Raw genomic sequence first — 12,574 nt, 5'->3', positions numbered from 1 at the left:
AAACCGGAAACTGCATGTAGCTTATTAATAGGTTTTTAATTAAAAACGTAAGGTTATGCAGAGTGGGAGTAGTGTGAACGAGCCCCTGCTGAGAGGCTAACAAATGGAGGCAGAGTCGAGATTACAATCACTACACCTCTACACGAGGCTATTACAGGATCTAGACCAGCCACTTGTCACCTGTGTTGCGTTTCAACACCGTCTCATAGATAAACTGTCCAGTCTCAGTCCCTCTACAAGTACCTGCTGTAGCGCTTGTAACTACTGTAGTACTTTATGCACTCTGCACTCCCAGCATCAAACTGTGTGATGGGCGAAACAGTTCTGAACTTGTTTCAACTGTTAAAATGTTAAAGTTAGCATATTAGCAAATTTCCCATATAGGGAATAAGCTATTACCGTAGTACTCATGGTAAGACCTGGACCCGGGACCGATTTACTTTTTCGTTTTGAGGTCCCTAGAGGCCAAAAACACCATCCGTTCAAATTCATATACATATATATTTATATATATTATATATGTGTCCGTTAGCACGATGACTTGAGCAAAAATGATCCGATTTTGATTAAATTTGGTATAAACGTGTAAACCTACATTTATTCAAACGATACCTCCCTTGATATTTAGCATGAATATTTGTTTCCTTTTACCCCTGTATCTGATGAATAACATGTTCCATCCATGTACTGCAAAAACAAAGTGACCTTAAACAGTATACATCTTAACGAGTACAGTACCACAGACAATAAGTAGGCACTGTAAGGGTACAGTGTTGCACTCTAGGGCCTTCATTTTGTTGATTTATTTTCTGTCGTTGTAAATCGTTACCTACGGTTTATTAAAATGACAAAAAAACATCACAGTTTTTAAACAAAGATAGATATTTGAAATAGAGAAAATAATTGATTTCAAAATAGTACAATAGCAAAATATTGTGGCTAAATAAAAAAAAAAAAAAACTTATTATAAGAGTATTGCTTGATAGATATGTTTTTTTTTTATTTTGCTTTGATGTTTTATGATATTATGTTCTTACTATTTCTTTAAAGATATTATTGTTATGGCTAAATCAAATTATTGAACAGAATGGTTATCTGCCTATGTAGGTTGTAGTTGTACCTTGGCAGGGAGGGTTGGGACACTGAGTGCGAGGAGTGCTGCAGTTCTTGCCTTGCCAGTCCTCCGGGCAATGGCAGTAGTAGTCCTGCTGCGTGTTGAAGCAGTTGGCTCCGTTCTCACAAGGGTTAGGGTTGCAATGGTCATGGTCCACCTGAAACACCAAACTTACTCTAGTCACTTTAGCCATAGATAAAACAGGATAAAAAGGTATGCTAAGTCTGAAGAAATTGAAGAACATTCTAAAAAAAGAACTGACGAAAAAGGTGAGTTGACATCTGGTTTGCAATGAACCTCCACGTTTTGTGTTAAATAAAAAATATTACATCATAGATACTTTTTAGTTTAAATCAACAACGAAACAAGTGTAACGTAGCAATATTGCGGTTTCAGTTGTCAATGAATCTGAGTAAAATAGTATTAAGTTATTGACCTTTTTTATTTTGGTGTTATTAAATAAAATGAATCCTTATATCTAATAGATTCTTGATCTTGACTTCTTGCAGAAGAATGGGTTTTAGCAGATAAAAACAGTACCAGTGACACATAAGATCAGGATTAAAGTAATTTAGTTAAGGATACAAACCTCGCATAAGTCTCCAGCGAACCCCACAGGACAGATGCAGCGGAAACCGTTGACTTGGTCTACACATTCTCCACCGTTGAGACAAGGGCTGCTGACACAGTCATCTATGTCTGTGTGACAATCTCGGCCTGAGGACATGAACAGATACTGTAGAACATGCTGACACATTACAATGACTGACAGTTTAGTTGAGACAGTGGCTGCTGACACAGTCATCTATATCTGTGTGACAATCTCGACCTGAGGACATGAACAGATACTGTAGAACATGCTGACACATTACAATGACTGACAGTTTAGTTGAGACAGTGGCTGCTGACACAGTCATCTATGTCTGTGTGACAATCTCGACCTGAGGACATGAACAGATACTGTAGAACATGCTGACACATTACAATGACTGACAGTTTAGTTGAGGCAGTGGCTGCTGACACAGTCATCTATATCTGTGTGACAGTCACCACCTGAGGACATCAACAGATACTGTAGAACATGCTGACACATTACAATGACTGACAGTTTAGTTGAGACAAGGGCTGCTGACACAGTCATCTACATCTGTGTGACAGTCTCGACCTGAGGACATGAACATATACTGTAGAACATGCTGACAAATTACAATGACTGAGAGTTTAGTTGAGACAATGGCTGCTGACACAGTCATCTATATCTGTGTGACAGTCACCACCTGAGGACATCAACAGATACTGTAGAACATGCTGACACATTACAATGATTGACAGTTTAGTTGAGACAAGGACTACTGACACAGTCATCTATATCTGTGTGACAGTCTCAACCTGAGGACATCAACAGATACTGTAGAACATGCTGACACATTACAATGACTGACAGTTTAGTTGAGACAATGGCTGCTGACACAGTCATCTATATCTGTGTGACAGTCACCACCTGAGGACATCAACAGATACTACTGTACTTTAATGACACTTCAGTGTTGGTGATATGATAAATGAAGGATGTCTTACCTGTGTATCCCGGCTGGCAGGCGCAGTGGTAGTCGTTGACCAGATCTATGCATGTAGCCCCGTGTTGACATTGACCCACACAATCGTTGATGTTGATGTCACAGTCCTTGCCTGACCATCCCTTCTGGCACTTGCAGCGATAGTCACCCACCGTGTTTTGGCACGAGTATGCGTTGATACATGGCTCTGCCTCACACTCGTCGACGTCTGTCACCAGGAAAAACACACATGATATAGGTACTTCAATGAGAAAACATTAGAACTGAAGACAAGTTTAAAACTGTTTTAGGTTTGTCACTCACTAAAGTTTTCTCTAATCTGCAAAAACCTATTCTCTGACAATAAAGAAAACTAAATGTAAAAGACGATCCTTTTAAGTGTACCTAAAAATTGTAGAAAAAATAACATTTACATAAATAATAGTTTCGGAGTGACTCACCGTATTGGCAGGCGGTCCCGTGCCAGTTCGGCGGACAGACGCAGCGGTAGCCGTCCACAAGGTCCACGCAGGTTCCACTGTTCTGGCAGGGGGCGGACGCGCACTCGTCCACGTCTACAACAACGGCAATCACACATGTGCTACGTATCTACAATCAACAACCACCACCACCGTAGCCCCAGTATCAAACAATTTAATTGAAACTTCGAGGGGTGAAATAATAGGTGGGGTATGCCAGTCACCTCTGGTTTGGGAACTGAAGACCCGCAAAAAATGAGCTATTGTTGATTTGTTCAACCGAAATGGGGACTGCCGATGGACTCAATCTGAGGGAAAATATTAATGGATATCTAGTGTAATTTGCCGCCTATAATAAAAGTAATCACTGTATATAAAGTTTACAATTTGATGTAAGATAAGTCCCTAATCATAAATTGAAAAAAATCGTCAGGACTTGTAAACGTTTTTCTTATTTGGAAAATAATTCGGAAGCCCTTTTGGATGGAATAGTGCTTGTTATAAAAACTTTCCAAATCCCAGACTAAAAAAAATATCTCCTCTAATAGTTTTAGATTCACAGTGAAACTACGTGCGATGTTTTAAGGGCTCTGCAACGATCGGCGATCTCCGTCAATGAGCGGCAATCTTCGGCAATGATCGCAACCAGTAGACCGTCTGTCACGACCGGCCTAGTGTAATTTCCTAGAGAAATAGGCCTAATAAAACATAATTGGCGACCGTAGAGGCCGCCGAGGAGCAAACCCTGTTATTTTCACTGAGGTTTAAATTAATTGGATTCCGGAGGAGGGGAGCGGAGGCGGGGTTCCCCTCCTGCCTCGCTACCTTAACACTATTGTTCCCAGAAAAAATACAGACCGGCTTAGTACGAGTAAGGTACCATTATTCAGTAATTGAATTTAACGAGTTATGACTCGGTGGTGGTTCGACATTCCTGCGCTCTGCTCTCTCCCACACACAGCTAAGCCTACCGACGCGAATGTTGCGTCACAGACTCAATCAATCACTAGGCGGGGTCCTCCTGAGATAGCGTTAGTTATATCTTAGGGTTTATTAAACATATTCCTCGCTGAGGTCAGTCATTTAGCGAACCAGTGTACTACACGCCAGGTGCAGTGCGGGTCTCCTGGTGACGTTTATGCCCGCGTCGCGTCGCTGTTATTGTCGATTGTTGCCACGATTTACCACATGATTTACTCCTCCATGGAGCCGCCGGTTGACAGGCGCCGGTATATTCTATTAATTTTAGCGTAAATGAATTATAGCCCATCTAACAGAGTGGCTGGTGCATTAGTAAATGCCTGAGCCTTAGACGAAATAGAGATCTAATGTTTCTGATAGATTGACAGGATTCAGAAGAGCGAGTTTTCAGATTTTGAAATCTGCAAAAGTTCTATGAATAAAAGAATAGTTATAAGAGTCAATAGATTTTTAATGTTTGAAAGAGCAATCCATAAGCAATTATTGTTAATTTGTACAATTTTTAATAAGTGAAACTACACAAGAAAAAAACCATTTCAAACCTCTTTTCCAGCTGCCAAAAGTTATCGCAGTATGAGCACCCGCAGTTTTTAGCGCTGTAAGTTCTAAACGAACGTAAGACGAACTACATCTTAAGTTGTACGTCTATTCATTTTAAAACTCAAACGACATGAAAAATTAACACAAAAAATCAGGAGTCTTTGTTTTCAAGCCTATGGCATACTTGGCTAACATTAGTCAGTTTTTAAATCAATTCGCTCAGTCTATGTATTACTATATTTTGTTCTCCAAGGCTTTGTCCATGAAACGTGTAAATGCTACAAGTAAAAAAACACGTCTGAAAACCTCTCATACTGTACATCAAAATTAATGGAGGATACGGTTTTACTTAAGTTGATAATTACACCTTCCTTAATGACCCATTGTCTGCTGGACGCAACCGCGTTCAAGATATAAAGCAATTTCGATGATCGACATTTTAATGCGTAAGATAAAGGTCAATACGTGATCGAAAAATAATTTTGATGATACAAACGATGACCCGCGGGTTGTGTATTCCAGATCTTCGCCAGTGGGTTGTGGCCGGGGGGGGGGGGGGGTGATCGGTCGTGAGTCCGGCTAATAGCCTGCGCCAAATAACAATTTAATTGTCACTCCGAGTAATCCAAATATAATTAATGCTGAGGGTCGTGCCGGTGCTGCGACACGGGATGGGAGGGCTGTGTAGTGTGTACACCTGTACATCATACCTCACACAACTCGCCGGACAACCATGCGTTTAATTAACGACCGTAATTAAAACGTGGGTGTTAAATTATCTCCAGGCAAACAGAATTGATTAAAGTCCCTCCTATGCTTTATCGCGGCTATAAAATGCATCCCGATGATGCTATTTTGTATTACTTCTTTTAAATCAGTTTATGTGATGTTGGAATTCCGAACTGTTTTTGCTTGTCTGGTGTAATCTTGTAATAGTTTTGTAAAATAACCAAGAGCGTTTTATTGGTCAAGACCTATTGCACGTTACATACTACTTAGATTAGTTTATAGTCACTCGGAAGTCTTTTTGCGATGAATATTATTTTACAGTAGGTTACTAATCGAATAACACATAATTTGCACATAATTTGCGTAACACAATATGACTATTTTAAAGCTATACACAGTGATAACTTGTTGTATAGCTAGTTGTTTGATCAGTTTAGATGCAGGTGGCATGTAGGAGTGGACTAGTGGACAGCCTAGGCCGGTGACACAGCATTACGAGGGACGTTGCGGCGGTTGTGTAATTATAAAAGGATAATTGTTGGGACCGCTTCATCATCCACTAAACACTCCCACAAAATGTAACAACGCCGACGCTAAATGGAGTATTTATACATCACCTAGCACTGTTTGTGCCATTGAGTTTGTTGAATAGGCAGCATTTGCATATTAAAGTGAACTGTCTCCGTCTGCGTGGGCGCCTCTCCTCTTCATCTCTGCTGCTTCATCAGCATCGTCTCCGTCGAAACTTCATCTCGTGAAAAGTTTAATAATAACGTCTTCCTAAATATTATGCGATACTAGCTTGTTGACTCGACTGACTCACCCATTTACTTACAAACCTATTTTCATTAGTTAACTGTTTGATGTTCATCAAGGGCTGAAAAGAAGTAAGAAAATTACTTCCAGAGTCAAATCAGGATACGTATTGTTCTCTGAATGGACCTTTCTTATAAAGTTTTTGACTACACACGATTAGACGGGTATAACTACAATGAGCGGGTAAATACAGGATGCACTTTGAAGGGATCCGAGGGAAGTCCATCAGTACTGTCTTACCAACGATGAAATCCTCTGTTCTACAGAAGGGATGATTTCGTGAGTGTTTCAGCATCATATTATCCGTGGTCTGATATGAGCCGCTACCACGATGCCTAGCCTAGACGGGGAAAGCCTAAGTACTTTGAGTGGGGACAAACAACAACTAAACTGTATGTCTACCACAACAAGCGACTATTGACACTTTCACATGCACAGCACACATGCATCGCTGATGTACACTAGACTCACTGGTGCGACAGGTAGGCCCGGCCCAGCCAGAGGAGCAGGCACAGTAGAAGGTACTGCCGGTCTCCTGGCAGACTCCACCGTTGGCGCAAGGTCCGGTCACACAAGGGTTGTCCACCACCTCGCAGTTGAGGCCGGAGAACCCCTCAGGGCACGCACACTTGTACTGGTCCGGCGCGGTGTTCTTGCATGTGCCTCCGTTCTTGCACGGCTCGTGAGTCCCGCAGTAGTTCAAATCTGCAACAAGAATAGTGGATGTTACCATGAAACTTAAGAATAATTTATTTTAGTTGCAATTACCATGTTAGTAATACAAATCATCAAACTGTTTTTATAACATGGAACTGTATTGACGCGTGTGTTTTATCTGCGTGTTGTTGTGTTCAGTCGTAGCGGTAGTCGTATATAAAACGAGTGTAGAGGTTGTCTGGCAGAAGCACGAGTGTGGGCTGTTGACAAGATCTCAAGTGGCCCGGACTACTGCCACAACACAGCACACAGCGCGGGACCTGGGAACCTCGAGTGCAGACGACGACATTGACCAGACCACCGGAGACCGGGTACCGGACACAGACCGCGCTGCGTTTTCTCATTACGTCCGATAGACAGGTAAGGCACACATTTCATTGCCCTCACAAAGCAAGCGATTAATAGATTGCGGCAACAATCTCACGTATTATCGGCAGCGCGGCACGGAACACTCCAATACACTCTCAATTTGATTAAACAGATAAACATCTCAATAAAAACAGTGGTTGGATTGTTGGGAACGGGTCCGGGCGATGGGCGATGGGCGGGCCCGCGGCATCACGAGCGTTCGTGGGCCCGGGGCTGGGTCATCAGTCGGGGGCACTACGTTTATTGGACTGTTGCAACTCACAAGACTAACAAACGCATACTTTTACTGGTATTGCCATTACCTTGATACATAATAAAAAAGAAGGTGATTAACAAACATAAAAAACTAGCAACATTTTCCCACAATCCACTATACTGTTAAACTAGGAACACATTAAGTTGCATTGAAAGTGAATTAGAATGTTATGAAAAGAAAAATCAACAATTAACCCTTACGCCTCTCGTGTCGGCCATTTGCAATCGTATCACATGTAGACTAAAAAAAATTTAAAATTAATATTTTTTTTGAAGTTTTATTTTTTATTATTAATGTAATTGGAAGTTAAAATAAGGGGAGGCTTAATGACCTGCATAATAAATTAAACCTAGTGCGTAGGGCATAGGCCCTTACAATGAGAGTGGTAAGGGTTAAAATATAATTTGTTTATTTTGTGCATAAGGTATCACAGCTCTCATCATTTCAATCACCTTTTTACTGATTAAGGCTAAAGAAAAAACATCCAAACTCAAATCAGACTTTTAATACCCATTATTTAGTGTCGGGAGTATGAGTATTAACAAAGTTTGCAGTTTGTATACAGTAAATGCAGTTCACAAAATTAAATCATTAAGAGTTTAAATATTGGGTACATGTCATAATAAATCACTCACACTGACAACTAAAACTTCTTATGTTAATTGACATTCTAATGAAATATTGATTTAATTTTGTGAAAATTAATCTCATTTTAACATAAAATTTTTTCCAAATAATTGAAACCCCATACTAAAATAATCGTATACCCCAACACAAAGAGCATTGTGATAAGAAGGTTTTGAAGGCTACTGTCCAGGGGTGGGGGTGGGGGTGCCATAAACGCCAAGCACCAGACCGAGATGTTTGTCATAAATACGTCTGTGGGTGCCGCCCCGCCCCCGCCCCCGCCCCCGCCTCACAGCCGAGCTTTGCTCAAATTGTAATTAACTCGAGCGAGGCAATTAAGGTGGCCTGTTATTATGTCTGATGAAGTGGGGTCCGTATATGTTGTGTAGGGTCAAATGTTAGCGAGCGCTTCCAGCCCGCTACCAATCGACACCGAAATACACATTGTGCTGTATAAAAAACGCGCGCACTTTGGTCGATGTTCAGGAAAAATCAACACGGTAAAAATTTGATCCTTTATTAAAATGAGAATATTCTTCGAGCACGAGTTTTCGCGGACAGCATCAATATCCGCAATTCAGCCTACACCCATGGAAGATTATACTTAGCAAGGGATATACGTCTGCAGGAACGGCAAAATTCAACAACTCGGTCGTTGATGAGAGAAGAATATTATTAATTGACTGGATTGTCCTGAGGGACTGAGTGTTTATTGCACCACGCACCACTTGCGACGTTGGCGGGGAGCGAGCGGAGCGAGCGGAGCGACACATGTCCACACAGCTGATCCGCTTCAGACAATAGAGCCATTATTGATAAAAAACCGCGGTCGCGGGAGTTGGCCCACATGTGCACATTAATCCAATCAGAGAAAAAACAAGTGGCTACAGAGAGCGATCTATCACACACGAGCGCAAATTGATTCCTCTAGAGTGTAAAGCCAGATGCGAGGGGAGCGGGGTGCGCTGCTCCAGTGGACATACTGAATGTCGCCTTTCATTGTAATCGTTGAAAAACGCGGCGATTAAAAAATGATTCCGACATACGTCATTTATGAGTTTACAAGCCTAGTATGTTGCTGAAAATAATTTTCTGATTTTGCTTTGCCTCTGGAAACAGACATTCTTTAGATAACCAGGATACATTTGAATAGTAAAAATATTGATTTTAGGCAAATTCTAATGTGAAAAGTAAATATCAAATCCTTGTTTGAAGTTATATTTTGGTGAAGGGGAATAGTTGTTACTTAAGACAACTTTGTTAGTATTGCTAACACATTCCATTACAATTACGAAAACATTATAACAATTATTAACACAATTATTTAGTGGTTGTTTAGCTATACAGTTCTATGTGAACTCTTTCAGAGCTTAGTTGGGATTTATTTGCACATCTTGTTGTATTCAGTTTTTTTTTTACCTAAAGATGGGATCGTATTCAAGATCCTGAATCCTCGTGAAAACTCGATTTTAATTAATCGTCATGGAAAACGTCTGAAATAACCCCTTATACACTCTTGCATGCCGAAAATAACTGAAAAACCAATTTCTGTCAATGTCGAGTGCGGTAGTTAAATTAATGAGAGGATGGAATAATCTTTAATTAGCTTTAACTTATACACCTCCTTTTATATTTATTGGGTAGTAGATTTCTGCTAAATTTATTTCAACTTAACTATTATTTCACGTGCAATTTCACTACATTCCCTATTGTAATGAATCTTCTAATATAAGTCATGCAGTAAATGATCACAACACTCATGAAGGCTTACCGTATTATTGCCCATAAGCTGAATACTGAAGCTACTGAAGGTAATTCTTTCTCATAGTATCAATAACAATAACATACAATTACTTTTGATCAACTGATTCTATGGCTTAAATTTCAATTCTAACATTGGAAGCGCACTAGACTTAGGCTTCACATAAGTTCTAAAATATGAGAAACTAACCCATACTAATTATGTACAGAATTGAAAATGCTAACTTATTATTAAATTAAATATTTAGCATTTGTTATTGTGACTCATTAGTAGATTACTTGACCATAAACTTTATTAACATTGTGAAACGTTTATATTTTTTAATGTCATTTATGATAATTGTAAAATTAGAGTGTATAATTGTTCAAATTTTATTAAATATAAGTGTGAAGCAAAATAAAAATAAAAAATATGCAATGAATATTATAACAAATTAAAATAAGAGAAAGCATTAGACTAAAATAAATTATACTACATGTTTTAATACTTATGATTTTGTAAAAAGTGAACTCAAAATAATTATTTATTTCAGGCCGAAACTTCCAATTTTGGGTGGAAAACTATGGTATGGATGACATTCAGAATTTTCAAGACGAGGGAAATGAAGAAACCCACAATGTCAGCGAATTAGAAGCCATTGGTCGCAGACAATATAGCAATTTGAATAACGAACAAAAAGACTTTGTTGATGCTGTTATGGAAGCAATAGAAGACCCGATGAGTTGCATCCCCAAGTGTTTTTTCCTCGATGGACCAGGAGGTACAGGGAAGACATACGTGTACAATACCCTCTACCATCTAATTCTTAATGTATCTTAATGTATAATGCATGGCATATACCGGCATTGCATCAATCTTGCTACCTGAAGGACGTACTACCCATAGGACTTTTGGTCTAAAAGTTCCATTGACTAGCGATTCTAAATCATCAATTCAGCCAGGCACTCAGAAGGCCCAAGAACTGGCAGAAGTAGACGTATTTATGATGGACGAAGCACCAATGCTACCAAAATATGGCCTAAGTTGTATTGACGGACTCCTGCGAAGCTTAGGAAACAGAAACTTGCCTTTTGGAGGAAAAACTATGATCCTAGGAGGAGACTTCCGCCAATGCCTTCCAGTCCAGCCTAGAGCAAATCGATCTGAGCTGATCGACCTTTCTGTAAAACGTTGCAGTATTTGGAAGTTTTTCAAGCTCTTCTCTCTTCATCAAAACATGAGAGTCAATCTCGATGAAAGTGCATTTGCTGGATATCTCCTTCAACTTGGAAATGGAGATTTGCCCACCAACAATGACTGTGAAATAAATATTCCCGATGACATTATTTCAAATGGAAATATTGTTGAACAAATATATGGCGATTGCCTAGCCGACAGAGATTACAATGCTATGAGAGATAGAGCCATCCTTGCACCTTTAAATAGAGATGTTGATAATATCAATAACGAGATCATCCAAATTATCCCTGGACAAGAAACAATTTATAAAAGTTTTGATTCAGTAAAAGATGAACCTGATGGAGCTCTCAAATTCCCAACTGAGTTTTTAAACTCAATTGAAATATCAGATTTACCACCTCATGAACTCCGACTAAAAAACAACGTCGTTATAATGTTACTCAGAAACCTAACATTATTAAGGCTAAAATAATTACTGGCAGTCATTCTGGTCGAGATGTACACATTCCAAGAGTCACTCTTGATTCGAGCAAGTGTCAACTCGGATGTTCGCTGCAAAGACATCAGTTTCCAGTTCGACCAGCTTTTGCTATGACCATCCATAAGTCTCAAGGCCAAACCTTTCAGTCTGTTGGTGTTGTGTTAAACAACCCCGTATTCATGCATGGGATGCTCTATGTAGCTTTCTCCAGAGTACGAACAAGAAACTCTTTAAAAGTTGTTTTGCCATCTAGAGACAGAAAATTAACTAAAAACGTTGTTTGGATGGAAATATTCAGATGAACAATATTGAAAATGTTAGTTCATTTTGGTCTATGTAATTAATATTTAAATTTGTACCATAATAACTAGCTTACCTTACTTGAAATTATTTAGTTTGGATTAAATAGTTTGTTGACTTAATTGTCGATAATCTGAAGAATATAGTCAAATTAGAATCTAGAGCAGAGGTAAAATATGTAATTGTATTATATCCTATTTTACCACAGTTGAATGCTTATCACCATTACATTTTTATAGTTTAAAATTGGTTTAAAACTGACTAATTTGAATTCTTATGTGTTTGTTATGTTATTTGTTTTAGTCTATAAAAAACAATCGTATAAACAATTTGTAGTTTTCATGTTTTTACAATAAATGCAGCCTCAGTCTGTGATATTAATTGTAACTACTGTGATATTTTTCTTTGTTTGTTTAAGAAAACTATTTGGAAAAGTGAATTGAGATGCTTACAGTTCTTGTGTGGAAATCCTTAGAACTTAAATTGCAATATTATAGCATGCCATGTTGTCTATACTCAACTACAATGTAGCCAAATTAGGATGTTTTTATTTTTTTGATAAATAAATCACAATATTTTATTGTTTAAAGATGGAATAAATTACTATATTAATTTACATGAGAATCATCAATTTTGCTTAAAAAACAAAGTCAACTACAATATTACTA

At 38.9% G+C, this 12,574-nt stretch overlaps 1 protein-coding gene across 1 annotated transcript in view; it reads right to left on the bottom strand.

Moving 5' to 3' along the window:
- LOC128986945 (protein jagged-1b) overlaps positions 1-12,574 on the bottom strand; it is a 119,658-nt gene that overhangs the window by 12,959 nt on the left and 94,125 nt on the right. Inside the window, exons 7-11 of the mRNA XM_054407568.1 lie at positions 6,687-6,920; positions 3,132-3,245; positions 2,693-2,899; positions 1,704-1,831; positions 1,121-1,271 (exon numbers count right to left, since the gene is read on the bottom strand). Of these exons, the coding sequence (XP_054263543.1) occupies positions 1,121-1,271; positions 1,704-1,831; positions 2,693-2,899; positions 3,132-3,245; positions 6,687-6,920 (834 nt within the window). The remainder of the gene's footprint in view (positions 1-1,120; positions 1,272-1,703; positions 1,832-2,692; positions 2,900-3,131; positions 3,246-6,686; positions 6,921-12,574) is intronic.

Source organism: Macrosteles quadrilineatus, unplaced genomic scaffold, assembly GCF_028750875.1.
Source record: "Macrosteles quadrilineatus isolate MER2022 unplaced genomic scaffold, UCM_ALF_1.0 Scaffold_1__1_contigs__length_201487025, whole genome shotgun sequence".
Lineage (NCBI taxonomy): Eukaryota > Metazoa > Arthropoda > Insecta > Hemiptera > Cicadellidae > Macrosteles > Macrosteles quadrilineatus.
Note: the sequence above shows the minus strand (reverse complement) of the source record. Positions and strands in the feature narration are given on the sequence as shown.